At 44.6% G+C, this 13,798-nt stretch overlaps 1 protein-coding gene across 1 annotated transcript in view; it reads right to left on the bottom strand.

Moving 5' to 3' along the window:
- COL6A5 (collagen type VI alpha 5 chain) overlaps nt 1–13,798 on the bottom strand; it is a 116,406-nt gene that overhangs the window by 80,404 nt on the left and 22,204 nt on the right. Inside the window, 10 exon segments of the mRNA XM_005898394.3 lie at nt 680–733; nt 823–867; nt 951–977; nt 1,296–1,367; nt 3,469–3,522; nt 6,931–7,023; nt 7,844–7,986; nt 9,663–9,744; nt 9,857–10,197; nt 11,900–12,475. Coding sequence (XP_005898456.3) covers nt 680–733; nt 823–867; nt 951–977; nt 1,296–1,367; nt 3,469–3,522; nt 6,931–7,023; nt 7,844–7,986; nt 9,663–9,744; nt 9,857–10,197; nt 11,900–12,475 — 1,487 coding nt within the window.

Raw genomic sequence — 13,798 nt, 5'->3', positions numbered from 1 at the left:
ATGATCCCAACCACATCCTGCGTTCCATTAGCTACTGATATCTCTGTCTTCCCAACCACACCAAAGGATCCCTGAGGACAAGGACAGTCTGGTTAATCTCTGAGTCTTCTGTACATAACTCAGTGCCTGACGCACGCCAGGTATTCAAAGTATTTAATAAATAAGTGAATCAGAACATAAAAGGAGAGCTGCTTGGAACCAAAGAGGCACACATTAATGAGTGTTGAAGTGAACTGAAAATAAATAAACATGTATATATATATATATATGTATCATTGTGATTTGCTATATCAAGTCCACCAAAATAATTCTGTCTCATTCTCTTGCTTTTTTTTTTTTTTTTTTTTTTTTTTGGATGCAATAAAGAAAACAAATTGCTGATGGGCAAATGGATTCACTTGCAGACTTCTGAAAAGATTCTTGCAAGCAGATTGCAACCTTGCAAAAGATTCTTGCTCACAGGTTCTTGCAAGCCTTGGATCTTTCTAGCTTGGAAATTCTTGAAAATCGCATAGTTACCCACTTGCCCCAAATGGGGATGCACCATCTATTCAGTGGTAATAGGCTTCACTGTATGCCAGTCAGATGTCCACTTTCTTCCTCCCAACCTCTGACACACTACAGTTAAGACTACCTCTAATGCCAAATTCTCCTTCTTTGATGTATGAAAAAGTGTTACCTGGGAACCTGGATCACCTTTTTCTCCCTTTTTCCCAGGAAGTCCATGAAAGCCCTGAAAGAAGACAAAGCAAACGAAATTCCCATTAAAGAGATACATTGATCTGATGATGATTTTGTGGCACTTGAAGAAAAATGGCTTACCTCTTCCCCATCCAGTCCATCAATCCCATCATCTCCGTGTTCTCCCTGAAAGACAGACAAGGCAGATCTTTGCCACCTAATGGGCAAATTAAGGAAGTCAAATTTGACTTAGAAGTAACCACACGTACCTTATATCCAGAAAATCCTCTGGCTCCCTGTAAAAGATTAAATATCTCTCATTGGCATGTCAAAGACCGAACGTGGATTCACAGCCTATTGGGGTGGGAAGGGGCTGCTTCCATTAAGAGTGTCTGTGTATTCCTTTAGTTACTTTTGGTTATACAGCCACAGAAAGGTTATGGGTGGAATTTAATTAATGCTTATAATTTCTTGAAATGACTAAAGAGACTTAATCTGCAGAGGAAGAAACTAACATATAATTAGAGACAGGGAAAGTGGGAGGAGGGATGGAAGAGAGAGGGAATGGAGGAGAGACAGAAGATGCCATAGGGAACTTAAAATGAAACATTTACCTTTTGACCTGGCTGCCCTGGACATCCTGCATTCCCTCTGTTTCCTTGGGGTCCAATTTCTCCTCGAGCTCCCTAGGGAAAGGTACCCAAACAGATATCCATAGTGATTCTTTTGCCAGAAAGCTGCCAGCCGTTTACTCTTCCAGACTGAAGCCAGAACAGGGCACTCTGAGCTCCAGTTAAAGCAAAATCCCCTGCACACTGGTTCATTAAGTCTGTTTTTCCCCTGGATTCAAACATTTTCCCTTCAGTGCTTCTGTACAGATCTGAGACCACACTAACATGTGACGTGAGCTCAGTTGCTTCCCTGCCCTCAACAGAAAGCACAGCCAAAGGTCTGAAGTCACATCACTTGCAGCCACATTTCAAATGTTCCCCTGACACATGTTGGCCCTGACATCTTGCCCAGGCCCCAACCATCCTGGAAAAATCACCATGCTCACGGCAGAGAAGCAAGTTGGTTCCAGGGGACAGGAGCTGAGCAGAAGCAGCTGATCAGAAGTGACACTGCCTCAAGCCAGTGCTCACAGGAAGGACTCCCCAGTTAAAGAACCCCCAAATTAGAACATCCGCACAGGGAAGAGCACCCAAGGTCAGTGGCCTGTGCATCTCTCATTAGTCCAGCTTCTCCCGGAAATATTTAAAATACAGGTAAGGGCTGGAATGGGCTTCCCTGGTGACTCAGATGGTAAAGAATCTGCCCGAAATGCAGGAGATTTGGGTTCAATCTCTGGGTTGGGAAGATCCCCTGGAGAAAGGAAAGGCTGCCCACTCCAGTATTCTTGCCTGGAGAATCCCATGAGCAGAGGAGCCTAGTGGGCCACAGTCCATGGGGTCGCAAAGAGTCAGGCACGACTGAAGCAACTTAGCACGCATGCACACACAAGGGCTAGAATAAAATGAGTCGCAAGAAAAGAATAATACTGTGTTTCCTGAGAGCTGGAATCCCCAACTGTCTCTTTCCCCATTGTGTCCTGGAGGCTTGGCTCAGATCTGGGTGCACAGAAGGTGCTCGTGGTTTGCTGTGTGGATAAATACTAGCAATGAACTTAGTTCTCTCCCTCCCGGTAGGTGAGAGGAGAGGCAATTTTCCTTTCACTGCTTTGCTTTCTTTCTTTTTAATGAGGATTGTTTGCAGTAAAAGCAGGAGGCCTCACCCATGGCCGCAGGTTGCTGAAAGTGAAAGTGAACGAAAGTGGCTCAGTTGTGTCTGACTCTTTGCAACTCCATGGACTGTGGCCAGCCAGGCTCCTCTGTCCACGGGATTCTCCAGGCCAGAACACTGGAGTGGGTAACCTTTCCCTTCTCCAGGGGATCTCCCCAAACCCAGGGATAGAACGCAGGTCTCCCGCATTGCAGGTGATAAGAGGAACCAAAATGTCCCCGCTGTTTGGACTCAGCCAGCTGCAGGCTCACAGTCCGGCAGTGGGTGACACTCTTCCCCTCACTCAAATCCTGACTGGCTCAGTCAGCTCCATAACCCCTCCACAGGTACAGGGTGGGTAAACTATAGTCTTAGAGAAATTTATAAGTTGACAGACAGGAAACCAAGGGTCAAGAACTTAACATCTCTTATTAAGGTTTCACGTCTAGGTCAGCCTTGGGCCATCCGACGCTGGAGGCTGTGCTTTCACAACTTGCTATGCAGACAACTGGATACCTCCTGAACTTTCCCATCCCAGTGGAGCTACCCAAGTGGTTTCCATTCCTCCAAATCCATTTTTATAATTTAATTGATGAAACCAAGAGAGAGTTACGGTTTGGGAGTCAACGACTGACATTCAAAAGCCTTGTGCAGCGTAGGACCATGACACCATATGTGCGGGTGCTTTGCCCGCTTCTCTTTCCACACTGGAAGCACTGGGCTGCCGGTCCAGAGAGACACCCGCTCAGCCTTCACCCTACGCGGGGGCAGAGGGAGGGTGCCCAGTTCCTTGCCACCCGCCAAAAATGTGCCGGGCACAACATAGGAGACTCTGCTCCCTTCTTCCCCCAAAAGTAGATTCAGCAAGTGCCTCGTGACGCAGACAAAGAGAAGGGGGGAAAAGGCAACCCACCCCACCCCCTCAAACTCAAAAGGCATATAAACAAAACCCCACTATTCCTTCTGCAGAATAAAGCTTTTTTAATGGAAAAGGAAAGAGTGTGGTGGGCGGCGAGTCACAAAACTTACAGGCTCTCCCTCCTCTCCCCTGTGTCCTCTGCTGCCTTTCACACCTGGAGAGCCCTGCGGGGAAAGAGAAAAACCCATCTTAGTCATCCTTCATCAACTCAGACCTGTTACATTAGGCATTTCAGGCAAGTCCCTCCCTCCAGCCTAGCTGTGGTTTTGCAGGTGCGGCTGTGAGTTTGGGGAGAGCTGGACAAGCGCTGGGGCTGGCTTTGGTCCTGGCTCTCGGCTCTGAAGCTCTCTGCAGAGGCAGCCCTCCCGATGTCTCCAGAAGGCTGGGTTTGGAGCCCGCATGTCCTTCAGGGCCAGGTCTGTGCCTGGGGGGTTGCATGGAGGATAGCAGTGTCCACCACGACCCCTTCAGCAGGCAAACTGAGAACATTTCCAAAGACATCACTTTACTTTCTTCCTTTTTTTTTTTTTTGAGGACAAGAAGGAGCCTTCTCCCTATCAGCTCTATCTGCTGTAATCTGCTATCTTCTCTCCCTCTCTTGTTTCATTGTCTCCTGGTTTATGTTTGGCAAGGATCTCACTTGAGGTCTGCTTTCCTCACCCTCTAACACAGATCCCCACTGTCTGCTCAGTACACTGGGAGGTTGCACTCTTGGAATAGAATTCTAGTCTCCAGCAACACAATAAGAAAGGAAACTGTGCTAAACAAAACATCGTAACTCAGTAAAAAGTCCAGGGGAGGGATAAATTAGGAGTTCGGGATTAATATATACACACTTCTATGAATAAAATAGGTAAACAATAAGGTCCTACCGGATAACACTGGGAACTCTACTCAATATTTTGTAATAATCTATAATGCAAAAGAGTTATTGAAAAACAATACACATACACGTGTATGAATCACCATGCTGTATGCCTGAAATGAACACATCATTGCAAAACAACTGTATTTCCATAAAAATATACTCAGTTCAGTTCAGTCACTCAGTCGTGTCCAACTCTTTGCAACCCCATGAATCGCAGCACGCCAGGCCTTCCTGTCTATCACCAACTCCCAGAGTTCACTCAAAGTCACGTCCATCGAGTCGGTGATGCCATCCAGCCATCTCATCCTCTGTCGTCCCCTTCTCCTCCTGCCCCCATTCCCTCCCAGCATCAGAGTCTTTTCCAATGAGTCAACTCTTCACATGAGGTGGCAGTATTGGAGTTTCAGCTTTAGCATCATTCCTTCCAAAGAACACCCAGGACTGATCTCCTTTAGAACGGACTGGTTGGATCTCCTTGCAGTCCAAGGGACTCTCAAGAGTCTTCTCCAACACCACGGTTCAAAAGCATCAATTCTTCGGTGCTCAGCTTTCTTCACAGTCCAACTCTCACATCCATACATGACTACTGGAAAAACCATAGTCTTGACTAAACAGACCTTTGTTGGCAAAGGAATGTCTCTGCTTTTGAATATGCTATCTAGGTTGGTCATAACTTTCCTTCCAAGGAGTAAGCGTCTTTTAATTTCATGGCTACAGTCACCATCTGCAGTGATTTTGGAGCCCAGAAAAATAAAGTCTGACACTGTTTTCACTGTTTCCCCATCTATTTCCCATGAAGTGATGGGACCAGATGCCATGATCTTTGTTTTCTGAATGTTGAGCTTTAAGCCGACTTTTTCACTCTCCTCTTTCACTTTCATCAAGAAGTCAGTAAAAAGGCTGAGATCAATTATCTTTTCACAAGGATGGACAGTGTGACTCCTGAGCAAGAATCATTTTTAAGCCCTTCAAATAAACCAGACTCCTTTTCATTGTGCGATCTAAAATGTATTTGAAAAAGTGCATAAAAGTAAATAGACTATAAAGGTACAACTTAATTGTTATGAAGTGAATATCAGTGTAACCACTGCCCAGGCCAAGAAATAGGACATGGCTGATACCCACACTTAGCCGCTACCCCAATCACAAAGCAGTCCCCATCCCTTCCCTGGGAACAGACGCTTGCTTTTATGATGATATTTCCAAGTCTTTGAAAAATACTTCACTACTTAATTATTCATCCCTGGATAGAATAACTGTAGGTTAGTTTTGCCTGTTTTCAAACTTTTTATAAATCTATCATACCATATGCACTTTTCTGTGTTTTGCCTTTTTTTTTTTTTGCCATTATTGTGTTTATAAAATTTATACCTGTTGTCATGTGTAGTTGTAGTTCATTCATTTTCATTCCCTTAGAGCATTCCACGGAATTAAAATACCATGATATATATATATGTGTGTATATATATGTGTGATATATTTATATAACATATACTTATTTATGCTATTGCTGTGTAATTCATTTTTTAAAGGCAAGGCTCTGCCAAGCTACACTCTTTTTGTAGTTCAGTCATGACCCAGTGTTCATGAAGCAAAACTTTCCCCACCATTTCTAACACCTCTTGCCACCTTTAAAACTGTCTAAAGTCTAAATTGCGAAGCCAAGGAGCAATACCCCAAAGTCTACGTAAGAAAAAAAAAGGAGTCATTCTTAATAGTAGAATCAAAAGCGAGTCTTCTGAACCCTCCTATACTGTTGGAAGGAATGAAAATTTGTGCAGCCACTATAAAAACGGTACGGAGGTTCCTCAAAGAACTAAAAATAGAGTTGTCATACAATTCTGTGATCCCACTCTTGGGAAAATATCTGAAAAAAAAGAACTCTAATTTGAAAAGACGCACACTCCAATGTTAATAGCAGCACTGTTTACAATAGCCAAGATATGGAAGTAACCCAAATGTCCGTCAACAGAGAAGTGGGTAAAGAAGATGTGGTATATTTATACCATGGAATATTACTCAACCATAAAAAGAATGAAATGATGCCAATTGCAACCACATGGGTGGACCTAGAGATCATCATGTGAAGTGAGGTAAGCCAGAAAGAGAAAGACAAGCGTCTTATGATATCATGTATATGTGGAATTTAAGAAATTATACAAATGGATGCATTTGCAGAACAAAGATAGACTCGCAGACATGGGAATCAAACCTATGGCTACCAAAGGGGACGGAGGGCAGGAATCAGCTAGGAGTTCAGATTAGCAGATACACACTACTATATATAAAACAGATAAACAAGTTGCTGCTGTGGAGCACAGGGAACCATACTGAATATCCTATAATAAACCATAATGGTTTATTATAGGCTTATGGAAAAAGAATGTGTGTGTGTATATATATATATGTATAACTGAATGTATATATCTATTTCTCTCTGTATATGTGTGTGTATATAATTGAATCACTTAGCTGTATAGTAGAAATTAACACAACCTTGCAAATCAACTATATTTCAATAAAATAATTTTTTTTTAAATGTGAACCTTTATGATCTGGCTCCTACCCCAGAGAAGTCACACGAACGGCCCAAAGTAATTACCTCAGCATCAAGTGAAGGCTGAAAACCCACCCACTCAGTCTCAGTTCCATCTGTACCAAATCAAAGCCCATTAGGTAGGACAGTGTCACAACTGAATGGTACCTGGGAGGCTTGTGGCCCTTGGCTCCCCTGAGGTCCTGGAATCCCTGGGCATTTGCAAAACTGACAGCAACACGTCCTCTCTGCAATGTTCCCCTGGGAAAAAGAAACACTGAGTGAGAAGCCGCGGTGTGGAAATTCATCACATAAGAACTGAACTGACGCAAATCATAATTCACCACCTACAGCCCGTCCTCTCTCATTGGGTGAGGGACTGCAAAGAATAAGAGGGTTTTTTTGTTTTTGTTTTTAACCTTGAAGAGAAAGCATCAGATTAGCAATTGTACGGGCAACATACCTTCTCCAAGGAAATGATCTCTATTTATAAAAGGGGCACTCACCACACAGATGACCACTGGTTGGTTCCTAGTCGACAGGCTCTTGTTTCTTGGGATTTCTGCAGCAGAAACTGCTGGTGTTCTTTTTTTTTTTTTTGATTAGGGGTTGGTTGGGTTTTTAGTTCCTCGGGTTTCATTTGGTGAGATGACAAAGGGTGAAAGGTCATGGGGAAACAAAAACCAATGCTCTGGGCTGTCACACTTTTTCGTATGCTAAAGACCATGTACTGAATTTAGGGCAAACAAGGGAATCTTTGAGAATACTCATCAAGATTCCAGTCTTGTTCCCAGGGCATTTTTTGAAAAGATTTATCTATTTATTTTTGACTGCACTAGGTCTTCGTTGTCGAGGGCTTTCCTAGGTGCAGCAAGCAGGGGCTATGTTGCTGTGTGTGGAGCACGGGCTCTGGGCACCCAGGCTTCAGCAGTTGTGGCACACGGGCTTAGTTGCCCCGAGGCATGGGATATTCCTGGAACCCACGTTTCCTGCACAGGCAGGCGGATTCTTAACCACTGGACCACAGGGAAGACCTTCCAGGGCATTTCGAATAACGTGGGGTTTTTGTTCAGCAACTCACCAGATACTGTGATAGCACACTGCCCAGTTCCTTCATTCCAATGGTCAGGTGAGTCCTGTAGTCAAACCCTTTTCCAAATTCGAAGCTGGAAAACTCATCGTGAGCGGTTTCATTTAGGGACACCACCAGCAAAGCATCAAGTCCTAGGCAGCAAAAAAAGTGGTGATAAAACCCAAGGAATCACACTCCCGAAAGAAGGAAAGCCCATCTATTTCCTTCCAGTGAACATGATTCAAAGAATCAGAAAGAGGGGGAAATAAGAGAAAGAAGTGCTCTTGACATTGAAGAACGCAACAGCGGCATTGCCTGCATCTTTTGTACACACGTGAGGCACTGGTTCCTGACTTCAGTATGAAATCTAAGAAATCTTACACAAAAAGACTAGCAGAAAACTGTGTTTAATACCTCACCACCAGTCCTAATGAAGTTCTTGGGCATTTGAAAGCAATTTTTAAGAAAGGTAGCTAGTAACATACTTTTTCTCACCACTTTAAAAATTGAAGTATTGTGTAAAAAATTTAGTGTTGTGTTAGTTTGAAGGGCACAGCAAAGTTATTCAGTTATATATATACATACACATAGGTTATTCTAAGATGCCTAATATATGTCAGTATCTGTGCTCTACAGTAGGTCCCTGCTGTTCATCTGTCTTATACATACTTGAGCATATGTTAATCTCAAACTCCTAATTTATCTGCCCCACCACTATCCCCTTTGATAACCATACGTTTGTCTTCTATGTCTGTGAGTCTATATCTGTTTTGTAAATATTTGTCTTTCTCTCTCTGACCTACTTCACTTGGGCTTCCCTCATGGCTCAGCTGGTAAAGAATCCGCCTGCAATATGGGAGACATAGGTTTGATCCTTGGGTTGAGAAGATCCCCTGGGGAAGGGAAAGGCTACCCCCCTCCAGTGTTCTGGCCTGGAGAATTCATGGATGGAGGCAAGGGTAATTAATGCAGGGGGATACAGAAGCCCAGCACCCCTGCCTGAAGTGTACAGCCTGTGCTCCAGAGTCCCTTGGGAATCAGACCAAGGTGAGGACTTCATGGAAACACACCCTCGTCCACAACCTCCACTTCTCTTTGCTGCTTCTCTCTCTACCTTGGTAAGCCACGTACACACAGTTTCCTCTCCCAGATGCAGCTTCTAGGGACCCTAAGACACTTCCTATTGTGTCTGATTTTCCATGGGAAAGACTGCGTCATGGATTTTGAAAAGCACTCCTCACTGCTTCTCCCCTGTCCATGTCATAGTTTCAGATGAGCTGGGAGCAGAAATGGAGCATCACAGACAGAGACAGCAAGCGTCTTAGGTTCCCTAGAAGGTGCATCTGGGAGAGGAATCTGTGTGTGTGGCTTACCGAGGTAGAGAGAGAAGCAGCAAAGAGAAGTGGAGGTTGTGGACAAGGATGTCTCCATGAAGTCCTTGCCTTGGTCTGATTCCCAAGGGACTCTGGAGCACAGGCTGTATACTTCAGGCAAGGGTGCTGGGCTTCTATAGCCCTCTGTATTAATTACCCTTGCCTCCATCCATCAGGTGGAATACGTTATAACCCCAACCTCCTCTCCAAGAATCAGGTCACTGGTCGGGTCAGCCATAGGCACCAGGCTATAGAAGGTCACAGGAATAAGCACTTGACTGTGGCATTTGCAGTATCTGGGGGATGCCTGTGTGGTCAAGAGGGGTTGGGCAGGGCACCAGTGGCATTTGCTTCAAGGGGCCAGGCAAACCCCAAGTTCCAGAGCACCCGCATAGGTAGAGACTTGTTCAGCACATCCCCTGCTTCATTATTTACATTTTCAATTTCAAGTTTACCTGCTTCCCTGAGCCTGTCCGATTGATCTTCAAGCATCATTTTGCTTTCACCCCCAAGACCATCTGAAAAGATGAGTAACACCTGGAGAAAGAGGAGAGCGTAGAATGGGATGACTCGAGAACAAAACGTATAACTGGGAGGGAGAAACTAACGAACGGACATGGAGATGGGAGCTAGAAAGTGACTTGGTTACCTGCCCTTGGGATGTAGACACATTCTCAAAGGTGTCCCACATGGACTGCAGGAACTGCGCATCCAGGTGAGTCGGCCCGTTGACGGTGACTTGCAGGAGGCTGTCAAATATTGTTTGCTGATAGATTTGGAACTCGGCAGGGACGTTCTGGCCACTGTTCACCTTAAAGGCCACGCTCACCTGCACCTCTGCACCTGCCCCGCAGCTGACACCCCTGATGGAGGTGATGTCCTCTAAGATGCTTGGGAGGTATGATTGCAGCCGGGGGTGGCCGTGGAACAATGGCTGACCCGGCAGGTGAGTGGAAATGTCGAAGCCAACCACAATCTCCATAAAGCAGTCTGGAGATCAAGGAAAACAAGGCCACATTAATGACCAGCCAGGAGTAAGGAAGGGCAGAGGGTTCTGAAAAGGCAGAGCATCACAGTCTAGGGCTGGAGGGTCTCTAGGACCCAAAGCTGTCTCATAAGGAGAATACTAGCTGCTGAGTCAGCATGCAATTCAGGTGTTTCTTCTGTCCCCTTTCAAATGTTACACGTTTCAGTGGCTATTTGAAGTCTAATCCTGGTTTATTCTCAGGCTGGCCTCATGTGTATGTGTGTGTGTGTGTGTGCATGCATGCATATTTTCTTCACATAATGAGGACATATTATGATGAATATAATTATAAAATATTTGGATCATTCTTAGAGTTTACTTAGTCCAGAGGCCATCAACTCAGTCAGCAACAAAGGACAGGAGGGTCATGTTATCAAGTCAAGCGGGCAGTGGGTGAGAAAGTGAACGCAGAGCAATGACCCATCTGTTCACCATTCACTTCCAATTGAGAGTCGCTGTGTGGGAAAGGGGGCCCAGTCCGGTCACATTGTCTGATTTTTTCAGAGAAGCCTGAAATCTACATTTTAATGTGAAACCTCGAGTCTGTAAATACTATCAACTAATTTCACGAGATCACAACACCAAATAGGACAAACTCAATTCAGCAGCGAGTTGCTACTTGGTCATCCATGACCCTGTCCAGTTGCTCATCTTACACACAAGAAGATGGTGAGGCAGGGAAGCTGCTGCTGCTGAACCAGAGCCAGAACCCTGGCTTTCTGATTCCAGTCCTGGACTCCTCTACCACTGTCATCTGCTCCCAGTGAGCACCCCACCAGACAGCTTCGAAAAACCAATGTGGTTTGTAAAAGAACTGTCTTCCTTCATAGTAAGTCTAGAAACAGAAGGCCTGTGGGGAATTTCTGCTGTTGCACAAATTCCATAAAATATTATCCTTCACTGATGCTCTGTCCTCCCAACTCCCAGTCCCAAGTGTACAGAACCTGAGTCCTGCACACAGCTCTCAGTTGGAGCTGAAGAATGACATCCCCATCAGATGGACCACAGCTCTGCATTTATTTTCTTCAGTCCCAACCCATGTGACTCACTTCCATGACGCACCTGGCCTTTGCAGCCATCAGCCCTGGTGACCTTTGGAAATTAAATAATCCCCAAGGCCAATTCAAATCTTTACTATGTTATGATTATACAGATGCCATCATTCAAAGATGAAAATGTACCAGACATGTGCTGATACAGTTGACACAGACAGACACATACACAGATGTGCACACACACGCACACATACTGAGTCCCTTACAAGATGGTTCAACAAAGTTAAAATAGGAAAAAGTAAAATCAGCGAATGTTTATTTTGCTTACTTCCTGTGGAATGCAGGGAATAGCTCTGGGACTTTCGGAATCAGAGAGGATAGAAATAGAAGGCTGAGTTCCAAGTGTTAAGAAGAATATAACCCCTGGATTGTAGTGGAAGAGAAGGCTGAGCCGGGCACACAACCCAGGGCATCCTCTGGCCTCTGAACCCTTTCCCCTGCCTCTGGGGAAGGCTGACCCATCCCAGACTTTTGGAAACAGAGGAGACGCCTATTCTCATTGCATATTATTCTAAACCACATCCTGTTAGATTCACCCAAAGACACCCTGGGAAATGGACAACCAGGAAGCTGCAATCAAACAAAAGCAAAGGAGCAAAGGAGCACTTACTGGTTTTCCCGCAACTCTTGCAGATTTCACGGATCATTCTTTTTTTCACATCCACATTCTTTAATTTATCAAAGTCTTGAAAAGTGATGATTTTTTCAGAACTGCCCGTTATCGGCAGGAGCTGTTCCTTGTAAACATCTCCTATGCCCAGAGCCAGAATACAAATGCCAGCTTCCCTCAGGGCCTCCACTGCCTTTGACACATCATAGCGGGGACCCCCAGAGGTGATGACCACCAAAGTCTGAGGGACACCAGCGCTCCCTCTGCCGCCAGCGGATGGCTCAAACATAATGCCCACTTTTCTCAGGGCCAAGTCTATTCGCGGAAGGCCCTTGCTCTTGGTGATAGCTTGAATCCGAGACTTCCATTCGGTTTTCGTCAGAGAGTTCTGTAACTCGATGATTTCTTGGTAGCGGCTCCCAAATTGGGCCATCCCAATTTTCATCCTCTCAGATGGAATGTCAAAATTATCAATTAAGTCTGACAAGAAAGTTGTCATGGTAACAAAGTCTGAATCAGATACCATGTCAGAGCCATCACAAAAGAAAATCACATCAGCTTCTGGAATGTCACAGGCTGCAATTGAAAAAAAAAGAATCACTGATTGTCCTCAACAATCATTCTAAATTTCCCCTTCGCTCAAATATTTAATTGCTTCTACTAAATCCTCACACTCATGGCAAATTGAGACGAGATAACAGATGAGAGGTCACAATTGGCCCTCAAAGAGAAGAGGAAGTAGTGGTGAGGAAAAGCTTAATAGGCTTTGTTTCAAATTTAATAATTTACATGATACATCTGAAAGGACACTGAAAGCTACTCTGAGAAAGGAAGGAAGAAGTTTGACTAGATTGACTATAGTCACTGAAAGGTCATTGCAAAGGCCTGAAATCCATTCAACACTCCCACACCGGAACATCCACCCAAGCTGAGTGCCACTGTTCTCGAGTGCCATTAGTAATTCTGTTATTATTAATGCCACCACTTTACATTTGTGCTGAAAATTATCACTTTAAAAATGTGTTTAGCATACTACAGTGGTTAACATTCATGACCACCTTATGAGGAATTATTCTGATCTTAGGTAGAGAAAAGGAATCCAGTGGTTAAGGTGCCTCAGAATAAGCAATCACTCTGCAGTGGAGCTGGTATCTGGATCCCTTTTATCCTTAAATCCAGCACTTTTTTCTGCTACAAATTGCTTTAATAATATCATAGCCCAAATATTGAAATCTCATGGACAAGTGTTAGTCAACATTGGTTACAGGGTCGTCTTTCTGAAGTCCCATGTGACATGACCCAAAACGAGGAATGATCTTTTACGCTCAGTTTCCATCAAATGCAAAGGCTGGGATGGAGCTGTACTAAAGTGCTCAGTGAAGGTAACTGGGATGATGGGGCGTGCATCATGGACTTCTTTTGCCTCTTCTGCTTCCCCCTCTTTCCTTCAGAGCTGTGCCCCCCTAATAAACATCTTGCATCCAAAAGTTAGACTATTATCTCAACATCTATCTCAAAACTCCGTCTTGACACCTACCTCCAAAAGTAGGTGTGGGAGATGAGAAGAAAGCAGTCCACAAAGAAAAGACTCTAGTCTTACTAATAGTCCTAGATTTGGTGGGGATCCAGGGATAAATAAGAGTCCCAGCCTGCCCAATGAACTCAGTCTTGTTATAAGGACAAATAAGGAAGCAGCAAGCATGTGTTAGATGCTACCATCTCGAGAAATAGAAGGTGCAGGAGTCAGGGGACACAGCAGAGGCACCGACATGTGCTGGGTCAGAAATTGGCAAACAAAATCTGAAAGGTGACAAGCAAGCTAGATGCAGCCAGGGGAAGCCGTGGGCTGGTGTGTCTGTGCTGGGCAAGTGATGCACGCGAAGATGAAGGGACTTCAGG

This window comes from Bos mutus, chromosome 1 (assembly GCF_027580195.1).
Source record: "Bos mutus isolate GX-2022 chromosome 1, NWIPB_WYAK_1.1, whole genome shotgun sequence".
In the NCBI taxonomy this organism is placed as follows: Eukaryota; Metazoa; Chordata; class Mammalia; order Artiodactyla; family Bovidae; genus Bos; species Bos mutus.
This window is presented reverse-complemented; position numbering and strand designations above follow the sequence as displayed.